At 36.0% G+C, this 12,413-nt stretch overlaps 1 protein-coding gene across 1 annotated transcript in view; it reads right to left on the bottom strand.

Annotated features, from left to right (window-relative positions):
• USH2A (usherin) overlaps positions 1-12,413 on the bottom strand; it is an 893,901-nt gene that overhangs the window by 641,331 nt on the left and 240,157 nt on the right. The window contains exon 20 of the mRNA XM_043484771.1: positions 10,375-10,519. Within this exon, the coding sequence (XP_043340706.1) occupies positions 10,375-10,519 (145 nt within the window). The remainder of the gene's footprint in view (positions 1-10,374; positions 10,520-12,413) is intronic.

Below are 12,413 nucleotides of genomic sequence, written 5' to 3'. Positions count from 1 at the left end.
TCCAGTCAGGGTCAGAAGAGGAAAGGATTCTCCTCCTGACTTTCTGAGATCTCCCAGCACTCAGATAGACCTTGTTGACTGGTCTATTCTCTGGCTGAGGAAAGAACAGCATCAATTTTCCCAATCCCTTCTTTGTTTACTAGTCTCCTTCAAGAGAGAAGATATATAGTGGAACTGATCTGGAAAGGAGAAAACTAAGGTTCTATACTGGTCCTTTAAGGCCCTACTTATGGAACATTGGCTAATCCATTATTTGGCCTCTCTGTTAAGCATTTCACACATTCATTTTTTGGGAAAAAAAAAAGTGTATTGAAGTTTAGTTGATGTATAATATTATATAAGCTACAGGCTTACAACAGAGTGATTCACAAGTTTTAGAGGCTATACTCCATTTACAGTTATAAGATATTGGCTATGTTGCCTGCGTGGTACAATATATCCTTGTAGCTTATTTTATACATAATAGTTTGGACCTCTCACCTCCTACCCCTATGATATAACTTCTCTCTTCCCTCTTCCTACTCATAACCACTAGCTTGTTCTCTGGATCTGTGTGCCTGCCTTTTGGGGTACATTCATTAGTTTGTTGTATTCTTTTTTAGATTCCATATATAAGTGATACAATATTGTCTTATTTCACTTAACAAATGCCTTCCAAGTCCATTCATGTTGTCTCATTGACAAAATTTCATTCTTTTTAATGGCTGAGTAGTATTTCATTGTGTATATGTAGGCCCATCTAGTCAAAACTATGGTTTTTCCAGTAGTCATGTATGGACATGAGAGTTGGAGTACAAAGAAAGCTGAGCACTGAAGAATTGATGCTTTTGAACTGTGGAGTTGGAGAAGACTCTTGAGAGTCCCTTGGCCTGTAAGGAGATCCAACCAGTCCATCCTAAAGGAGATCGATCCTGGGTGTTCATTGGAAGGACTGATGCTGAAGCTGAAACTCCAATACTTTGGCCACCTGATACAAAGAACTGACTCATTGGAAAAGACCCTGATGCTGGGAAAGATTGAGGGCAGGAGGAGAAGGGGACGACAGGGTATGGGATGGTTGGATGGCATCACTGACTTGATGGACCTGAGTTTGAGCAAGCTCTGGGAGTTGGTGATGGACAGGGACGCCTGGCTTGCTGCAGTCCATGGGTTCACAGAGAGTCAGACACAACTGAGCGACTGAACTGAACTGATATGTACTACATCTTCTTTATCCATTTATATGTTGATGGATGCTTAGGTTGCTTTCATATTTTGTCAATTATAAATAATGATGTTATGAACATTGGGGTGCATGCATCTTTTCAAATTAGTGCTTTTGTTTATTTCAGATATGTACTCAGGGGTAGAACTGCTGGCTAGTATCTCATTTATTGAAGAGCATGACAGACCCGATTATACCTATGATGTCTTCCAGTTAGAAAATTCTGGCTGAACATTTGCAAGTAGTGTTTCTCAAGAGTAAATCATGAAGGGGCATCGGACATACGGGTCCCTCATCCCTCCAGGAACCCAGCCAACTTATCCCTGCAACTCTGAGTCACCTTGTTCTTTACCATGGCACACAAATATTATGATTTTTCTATGTGTTTTAGGATATAAAGAAAGTCCAGAAAGCATTTCTTTTCAGTAATTTAAGGCGAATCACCTTCTTGGTGAATATACACTACCTTAGCCAGCTGTCATATCAGTGATTCTCCATAATTTGCACACAACTTGCATCCTACATGTAAAGGGAGTGAGCCATGATTTCCGGACTGCACTTCGCAGCTGCAATGACAACAAGCATTGTTCCCTAAAGTTCCCCATTAATAAAAGGTAGTTGCTTGGACTGTAATTATGGCATCCTTCCTACCCAAACTTGAAGCTTTTATGGGGCTTATGCAATTAACTACTTAAATGCATCGTAACACTTGCTTCTCTGACAGCAAAGTATTGATTTTTTAATCATTTTCAAGTCTCCTCTAGCACAAATAAATGTACTACAGTTACAGTTAATGCACTGTGTACATGCATTAAATGTTAGTGTGACAGAATTTATTATTTTGTGATATATAGAACTGAAGTCAGGCTTCTCAGAAAGGAGCATCATGGATCCAACATCAGTATGGAAACTACCATTGTCCTTGATACTCCAAATTCTCTAACTTCGGAAAGCTAGAGATCTCTCACTTAGGCTTAAAATAAAGGAGGGGGTACTGAGTATAAATCTTTCCTAGGTGTCAGTGTAGGAGAAAATTAAAAGTAGTCCAGCAGAGAAGATAACAGTTTATTTTTCCCTAAAGGTGTCACTGTGGGTGTATGGCAACTTTGTTCACATGAATTTCAATGTAGCTTTTCCCTTGCATTTATTTAGGACATTTCAAAATATTTTGCATACAATAGTCTATTTCAATTCTTACACATTTTAATTGTGCTGTTTTAATGCCTCACTATGGTTAATACATCAGAAAACTGAAACAATGTTTCACAAAGTGTGATTTTACATGCCATTTCTGCTATGCCAAAAAGGTCAACAGAGGTCTCATGAAAGTCACTTATCTAAATACAGACCTGGCAACAGAGGTCATTACACAGCATATCAACAAGCCTTTTCCTTGGGCACAGCACACATTCAACATTAAAGTTGGTGAGTAAAAAGCAGTTAATTTTGTTTTGTTAGAAATAATATCATTTTAGTTTTAGCATCTAAGACAGATGCCAGCATTTCACTCTGAACAGATGGTAATTCCATCTAATAGTGCATGTCTGTATTAGTAAGGTCTGTTGTGTATACAAACAGTAATAAACAGTAGGTAAGGATCAAAATAAATTTTAATTGTTGACATTAAATTCTGGCAGCCACAGTTCTAAGGCTGCAATATTCCTTTTTCAAGTCTGTCAGATTTACTAACACTACACAAGCTTTGTCCAAAGCTGCCAAATCCTAGCTTCCACAGAAAGATACCGCATCCTCCCAGCTCCCGGTCTGCACCAGGGTTGCCTGTTTTCCTACACTGAAATAATCAGGAATAACATGAGATTGGTGCTACCACGGATGCGATGCTCTTCCAGGATTTTTTTTTAGAATGCTCCCAGAGGACTGAACCTTTAATTAAGAGGTTGATTTTTAAAATGTTGTATCCAATTGTTACACTATGGGTTCCAGTGTTATCACAGTCACCTTCCTACCCTTCTAAGAAAAGGTCTCTCATTCAATTCCATCTCTTCTCATCGCAAATCTGGGCATTCCTGAACTTCTCTGAGACTGACATCATCCCTTTCATTTGGTTTGCTTTGCCAGAATCTGAAGGATTTCCCTAACAATCACAGCTCTCATCGGCTGAACTCTTCTGTAGGTTTTACTGTGGATCAAGCCTGCCAACAAGCACCAATTTGGTTCTCATAACGTCTCCAACTATCTGGTATTACAAGTAGTAGCTGCTATTTATTTTGGGAAGCTGCCATGTCAAAAAAAAAAATCATTATAAAAAAAAATCCAGTTTGGCATTCAAGTGACTGTTCAATAACAAACATGCTTTGCAATCAAATTTCTTTTTTAAAAATGGATGTATTTTTTGAATCATGAAAAATATATTGCTTCCACCATATGGGACAACCAACGACTCACCAACCGATTTCAGATGCAGCATATTGAGCTGACCATATGTTACAGTGCTGTTGAATGGCTGAGTGATTCATGCCCGTCACATTCTAGTATATCAATTAAAGCTCCTTGAAGTCTGCATGATTTGTGTCTCTGTTATTAAACCCTGCTAATTCATCCCACTTACACATCTGTTATAAATCTCTAGGAGTGCTGCATGATTCATGGCAATCTGTGAGCATGCTACAGCAAATTCTTCTCCTTGTAATTAACAGTAAATTGTTTTACTGCCATGCAATGAATTTTTCAGTTATATTGCAAATGAACTCCTAAATGTGCGGTTCTTTCCTAAGAACTGACTTATATCATTAGGCAATTAAAAAGTATTGCTTTGAACCAAAAGCTTTTAATCAAGAGAAATACAACTTCAACACTGCTTGAGAGCCATGGAAATTTGACACGGTGGTTAGAAGTGCAAAATAATTTCTGTTGTTGAAAAAGCAAAACAAACAAACAAAACCAGCCCTTCCTCATACTCTCAGGATTTCCCTGATGCTAAGATGTGAGAACGGCTGCCTAAAAACAGTGGGTGAGACAAGTTTGCACAGATACTGTTTATCTTAGAAGTGACTTAAGTCAGCTGTCATTACCAAATTTCTCAGATGGCCTTACACTTCTCTAATTGTAAAACAGAGCCTTTATTCTTGAAATAAATAATTGGATAATTAGCCAAGTTGAATCAGCAGAGGATTTCACTGCTGTTCAAGTGTTCTTGTCAAAGGTGAAGCAAATTCATTTCAGCTCGCCTCCGCAGCTCTTCGAAGAGGCTTTGATTTTTTTTTCCCCCACTTTCTTGGCAGCAGCCTGAGATTCATGAGTCCATACATCAAGTTAGTAGTTTAACAACAAATGGAATTAAATTCAAAGAAGGGAAACTAATTGAAGGACAGCAACAAAAGTGTTTGGTAATGTGCTTTTTAATATGGCGTGCCACATTTGCATGATAATTTTTCCTTTTTAGCATGGAGCAGAAAGTGACTAGCTTAATGAGGGATTATTCAAGACAGGAACGAACAAAATGCATTCATAACTAAGAACAAAGATTGTATTATGAAACAAAAACAGGCAACCTCAGAGAAGTAACTGGATGATTGGTTTATGCATTATGAATAAAAAGATAGAAAAATATTTATATTAGTATTCACTAATGACTATATATACAAGATTGTTGTAATTAAAATTATAAATTAACATATTAAGAGTGCTTGTTTAATCACTCTGGGTCCTATTCACAATGAAAAGACTTATGTACCTGCATACAAAACAATGTGTGTTTTCAACCCAGCAGCAAACAGCCCGTACATTCTACTTTGGATGGATTCAGACAGGAAACTTAATGCACCACTAATTACTTGCTTAATGGGAAATGGGCACTTCTAAGCTTGTAGTGTAGAGGTCAATTTATGATGGGTAAGGGAAATAGGACATCGTTCCTCCAGGAATGGATCTCCAAAAGGAATTTCTCTGAAGGAAGGTTTAATTTGTACTTAATTCACAAAGGATGGAAATGTACAAAGTTATTAGATTAAAAGGGTAATCTTAAAGAAAAGGATTAGAAGCTTCTAAGGGCCCAGTCTGTCAGATCATGACCCATATAAACCCAGAAGCAACTCCAAAGCCGTCCATCACACTTTCTTGAAGATTTTGCAATAGAGTTGCAACTGCTCCTGGGAGAGTACCTCTCTCAAATCAGTTCTGGAACTGTTCATGGGCACCAAAACTAAAGGAGCAGTGATAAACATTCTGGACGAAACGTGCCAATTCTAATGATACATCTAATCGAAAAAATACTTGAAAGAGAGCAAATTACAATTCTCAAGCTTTTTAATGAAACAGACATATCTAACAAGTATCTTTTTGATTTCTGTGACTGAGGTTTAAGGAAAAAACATATTTTCATGATTCAGTGCTTCAGAAAAGCTGAATACTACTTCCAATTTACAGTGCTCTTTTTCAAAGTTTTTAAATGGTTGTTCTGATCCTTGGCAACTCACTCACATGAACTACATTTAGACTTAAGAGTTAAATTTCCCACAAATCTATTGGAATTATGTACCCTCCAAACCATAATTTTATTACTAGAAGAGACAAAGCAAGAAGAGTCAAAGTGCTGCAAGTCAACTTTCATTCCTTTCCTACAACAAATCTGTTGACCATTCAAAAGCACTGACCTTCTCACTGTTTATTTCTATGACTTAAAATCTATCAGTTACACAGACATTTAATCCTAGGAAAATTTAAAAAAAAAAAAAAAGAAATACCCTATTTCTGTACTGAAAACAAAGGAGGCAAGAAGGATATTGGATCTGTAATTTCTGGGGTTCTCCTTATATTCTATTAAAAACAAGTCCATTTTCCCTGGCCTAAACACCCCTGAAAACAATGCATTTTACCATAAATCAAGTGGCAAGCAAAAATTATTTTCCATACTTTTGTCATGTAAGTGATTTCATTCCCTGTCTGGCAGATGAAAAGTCATAGAGTTCTGACAAGATAAATTAAATAAATTAAGAGACTAAGAAATAAAAATTTTCCCAGAAAAACACTAATTTTTCTCTCAGAAGAGAAAGGATCTCACATGTGAACAAAATTAATGCATACTTTTATGGAAATTGAGTAGAAGGAACATTTTGGCAAAGAACAAAAAGCTACACATTCAAAACTTACCATCTTTTGCAACTGTTTACTTTTTTTACTACCCAGCTTTTGCTCTGACTATGCTAATCAGAATGCTGCTCAGGGGATCATCAATGACCCTACATTCCTTGTATCTTACATTTCTTTCCCTTTCCCTACCGTCTGCGACTCTACTGACATTCTCCTTCTAGAATTTTCTCTGCCCTTGACTTTTTAAATAGTGCTCTTTCTAGATTCTATACCTAACTCTGACCATGTCTCTGTTTCTTTAATTTTTCTTTCTCTCCCAGAATGTGAGCATTCACTGAGGTGTAAACTTTCCTTTTGTATTTTCTCTGCCTTCACTAATATATTACCATCCATAGTTTTACCTCCTTTTATATGCAGACAATTATAAAATGTACATCCTTCTTAAGCTCCAGATTTGCATTTTCCGTTGTTGGCTGGTTATAATTGTCATGGATATGTTTTGATCAAATAATTAAACTGAAACTCATGGCTTTATTTCTCCTATATGGTCTTTCTTCGTTTTTTTGCATCACATTCAGTGGCATCACCAAGGTCTAGGATATTAACAATCATCTTCAGTTCCTCCCTCTTCTTAACCTGTGGATTTCTTTTCCTTGAAGCATTCCATTTCATGCTTCTAGTATTTCTTTCTATTTATCTAATTTACTTTCTCATGACTTTTTTAGAATGTCCTGTTTTAGCCACTAAGTCATATCCGACTCTTTTTGGCCCCATGGACTGTAGCCCGCCAGGCTCCTCTGTCCATGGGATTTCCCAGGCAAGAATACTGGAGTGGGTTGTCATTTCCTTCTCCAGGGTATCTTCCCAACCCAGGGGTCGAACCAAATCTCCTGCACTGGCAGGAGTATTCTTTACTGCTGAACCACGAGGGGAGCCTCCTTGGAATGCCTACCAGACTCTATTTCCACATTCTCTTCTAATCTATACTATACTATACTCTACTGACAGAGAAATCACCATAATCCCCAGCTTTCATCATGTCAGTATGGAACAGCATCTGAAACAGCAACAAGTACATGATATAAACTCAAAAAATATCTACAAACATCTTTACCAATTATTTATAGTCCACCTCAAATGCCATTTAACCTGACATGATTTCCCAATCTGCTAAATCAGTCACCTATCTCATATTCTCTGTTCCAATAGCTTTCTTTTATCCTTTCCCCCAAGGTGTTAATCCTACCTGTTATATGTCAACATCTTAATACAGACAACATTAAGGCATGAATGGTTTCTATTAGAACTCACCCCACTTCCTAATGCCTGAAATTAGAACCTTAATAGAAACTTACTCAATCGAGCATTCACAACAAAACAGCAATGGTATGGTATGGCACCTTATTAATTTTATATTGTGAACAACAAATTTGAAATGTGCAGTTTTTGATCAAAATGTAGAAATACATGTCATAATTCAGGACCACATGCTCTTCACAGAGCTGAAAATTGATGCTTTTCAATGTTAATCCCCTACAGCTTACTTTTGTCATTCAAGCCTTAGTTTTAGGACTCTCCATTGTTACATTTATGTTAAAATAATGTTATGGAAACAAGGTTGCAAAGTAAAACTTCATGACTTTGATAACAGAAATTCTATAACACACTGTGACTAATAAAAAGATTATGTAATAGTTATAACAAAAATCTTGATAGAAATAATTTGTTTTGAGATTTGACTTTGTGCTAGACACTGCCTTAAATATTTAACATGTATTCACTCTTTTCCTCAGGAGAACACTAAAATACAGGGTATCCTTATTTGTAATTTGGAAGACAAAGGCACAGAGATTATGCAGTTTACTCAAGGTCATAAAGGTAGTAGATGGCAGAGCCCAAATTCAAGTCATGGCATTCTGGCTTATCATTTTTCCCTTAGATGAGTGAGTAAACTCTTATTTGAAAAAGTCAATGAACTTGCGCATCTCATGGCTTTCAGAGAATATGAGAAGTTTCCAAGTTCTGTTCTCACAGATAAAGAGACAGAGAGAGAACGCTGAGAGGGCTTAGATGAGTTCTACTCCATTCATCTTCCAGTAGAGAGAGTGACCTCAAGCATCCTCACCAGAGATTAAAACAAGAGCACAGAGCACTGGGAGGGGGTGAGTTCCACGTCACAGGAACTCTTGCTGAAACCACTGAGGACAATATTCCCACAGATGTAATCACTGGTGCTTTAAGCAGGAAGGATGCCATTCTACAGACATCTTCCCTGCTTTTCAATTTCTATCTCCAGGCTCTGTCTAGTCTCTAGGGACCAGCATGTCCCCATTCAGTTCTTTCAGGTTGTGTCTATGAAAAGACAAGAGTAGATCTCATCTAGAGAAAAGAGCCTGTCCTAACAATGTCACAAACTGGAGCATGTAAAGTGCAGATGGGAGGTAGTTTGGTACGCAGCCTGAAGGAAAGAAGACTTGGGTGGAGGTATTATTACTGAAGATGTTATTGGATGATGTCATGAGGAATATGAATTAGAGTGAGGGCAGCCCCCAAGGGATTGGAAGGAGAATGTTCAATAGAAACCAGAAGGAAGTATTTTGGATCATTATCAGTCTGAAAATTGCCTTTTCAAAGAGGTCACTACACATGGTCTGATTTGCTGGAGTAGTAGTTTCTCTACCCCTAAAGGATCAAACATATGGCAGACAAACACCTGGAAGGAATGTTGCCAGAGATGTATTAATATTGGTGAGATGGTCACTCCAGATGACTTTTAAATGTTTTAAAGCCCTGAAAAGCTGTGATTTCAGTTCTGCTTAAGCACATGATCGGGGTCCCTTTGTTTTCCACTAGGCCTCGGGCCAATCTTCAGCTCACGTGGCTTCTGTTTTCACTTTCTCTGGCCCTCAGGACTGATTACTCTTTTAATTTTTGTTCTCATCACCCAGTTATATTATTTTTCCTAAAGGAGACAGATACCATTATCCACACTCTGTAGCTCTCTAATAACATAATATATAAAAATAAATAAATGTACAGTCTTACAGGAAAATGGTGTTTTGTTCAAGCTAGGTACTCCATAAATATTTGTACATGTAGGTTAAATATGTGAAAAACACAGAGTTCACTCATGCAGATAATAAAACATAATTTCTTGAAACTTTGGAGTCTTCCTTGCTGACAGAAAATTTGAAGAAAAATTACTTGCTATATTTGATATTTATTGTATATTAATATAAAATAATTTGGGCCAAACAAGTTTCCCAGAACTAAAACAAAATATAACAAAAACTATGGAACTTTATATGGAAACAGTAAGAAAGAAGGTCTGAGGAATATTTTCATACCTAAATATGTTTGCTAGAAACCTCGTAACCTCTTCACATCTGGACATTTCCTTAAAGAGTACCAGGAAACTAAGCCTTGTTGGATGCTGACAGAAAAACTGATTTGAAAAAAATCTTAACTTGTAAGTAATTGGGTTATATAGGTGTTAATAATACATGTAATCAAGTTTGTATGAACCTAATTTATTCTAAGTGAAGCAAACAAAAAATTATACAAGCCATCTCCTACTAAGATTATACTTGATAATAAGTTTTTTATTTCAATTTTATGCACCTAGGAATTTTATATTTATAATAAACAGATAATAAGAACACTACTGCCTATCCAATAAAGGCAAAATATGACACCAGGGCAGCCTACTAATTTTCGGATGTCTGCTGTTAGCTCCATGGTGCAAGAGTGGGTGGGTAAACCCAATCCCACATGAAGAGTTAAGATGGAGAGGAGAAGTATTCCGAATCCTCACAAGAAGCCTCCTAAATACTTCTAACGATTGTTGGGACACTTTAGGACTTAGGGTGGTGGCTGAGTCCTAGAATCACTCTGCATCTAATTATATTTATTATGACAGAGCAACTCAGGAATCCTCCAGGCTCTTAAATTTATTTTTCTGTTCAACTATGTCAAGGTCAATAGCAATTGGAGTTTATGAGGGAGCCAGGGAAAGCAGAAAAGACAAATATTAAGACCAAACTAGAGACGCTATTGAGCTTTGTAGGTGTTTTCTTTATAAACACACGATATATTTTTCACGTCCACTAAAACTTGCTTACCTGATGCTAAAGTCTGTCCTGCTTCTGGAGCACTGGTTACACAGCCAACTGAATTGCAGAGAGAAATAGTAAAGTTGTATATCCTATAAGGTTTTAGTCCTTTTACAACATAAGATAGTTCTTGGGATTTAGCAGTGTACAATACCTGCAAGGTAAGGAAAAAAAAAAGTCAGGTAATAGATATCTATTGTGAAAAATATAAGCTTGACAAGCAAATTTCCAGAAATTTCAACAGAGGGAATTACTGCCAACCACAATTAAGAAAAGGAATTTCTTTTTGAAGGGACTCAACAAGCTAGGATTTAATTGATAATTGTACAATCACACTGTTTTATGAGGTAATAATCCAGTTCCTGAGTGGATAAATGAGGAAACCGAGTTATTGCCTCATAAAGCAGCGTGGTGGTGTGGCTCTTGTCACCGACAGTAGAGATAAAGAATGGTGACACTCTCATTGTTATTGTGAAAAAGTCCAAATAAAACCACAGGGCTTGGCCAAGATGAACCCAGTGCAGTAATGTCCACATGCTAGCTGATGGAGCTGGTACAGAAAAATGTCATCACGTCGTTAAATCAATCCCATCATTTGCTCTTAAAAAAAAAGAAAGAAACCCTCAGGAAGGAAGAGGAGAAAACAGGAAAGATTACTGAGCATCCACATGAAGTCAATTCTCAATTGCCTTTCTTGTACAACTAAGTGTAAGCATAAAATCAAATGGTTACTTTTTGGGGGAAATATTGTCTTTATCACACAATTTCAAATGAAAATAGCAGATATGAGCAAAGGAGACTCTATGGTCCATAAACAAGTAATTAAACAATCATCACCAAGAGCTAGTCTGTCAATATAACTAGAACTGATCAAAAGCAACCATGTAAATTTGCTTAGTCTATAGATACAAAGGCCCCTGGTGATTATATTCAGAAAAAAGTCATTAACCAACAGTCTGACAGCACACATGAGCACAAAACTATTTTTCTAAGAGATACTGATAACAGTATACCAAATAATCTTCCATACATATAAATACTACATATAACTAAATATTAGTTACATATGAAGTCAATTTCCAGATTTTGTTTTCCCTTTAGGAGTACAATAAAATTCATTTGGATTATATGCCTGAGTATTGACTTTAAATTTTCATAAGCTGAGTAGTTCTCGAAAGCAGTGTGATTAGAATATAAATTACATTGTTAACATAACATTTTTCAGAAATAAAGGTGATTTAAAGATTCTAAAAATCTAGAAAATGTAAAAACATTAATACCACTTCCTTCAATACATTTATAAATCAGAAAAACATCAAACACTGATTTACTAATCCTTTTTCTAGTTTCAAAATGGCTACTTAGGTTTTGAAGATATAAATTTTTTTTCTTTTGTGCAATGTGATTTAAAGCTCCCCCCCAAAAAATAACTTGGAAATGAGTAAAACTAACTTAATATTGCTATAAAATTTATCCTATTTAGAACAATTCTGATGAAATTTAATGTAGATTTTCTAGAAAATGCAATTGTTCTTAAGATAAAATACATTATTTAATTTTAACAGTTGTATCTTTTTAAACAAAGTATTCTCTGTCTCAAGAACACATAATGAAATATAATAAAGAGAAAATGTGGATTAATATTAATTTTGATTAAATTTTACTTCTCTACATATTGTTAATAGAAATTACGTGATTTTTCAAAGACATTTATCCTAGAGCTTGGGGCATGTAAAATTATCACTCAGATAAACTGTGTCTTTATCATATATACAGAATCATCTTAACAAGTGTTAAAGGATATATTTAATTGAAAACTTTTTGGGGGGATTAATTTTTAAGGAGTGTGAAGAACTTTGTCGAAGCTTAAAATCCTACAATGATAACATCACCACTTTCTATAAATGTCTTCTGCCACATTCTTAGGGAAAGATCCTTTAACCATTATTTTTTTACAGTAGGCTTTCCCCAGAAATTTTGGCTATTTATTTATCAAGATTATAATGACACACATTTGGGTCAGTGTAGATATAAATTTAATTGTTAAA

This window comes from Cervus canadensis, chromosome 13 (genome assembly GCF_019320065.1).
Source record: "Cervus canadensis isolate Bull #8, Minnesota chromosome 13, ASM1932006v1, whole genome shotgun sequence".
Classification (NCBI taxonomy): domain Eukaryota; kingdom Metazoa; phylum Chordata; class Mammalia; order Artiodactyla; family Cervidae; genus Cervus; species Cervus canadensis.
This window is presented reverse-complemented; position numbering and strand designations above follow the sequence as displayed.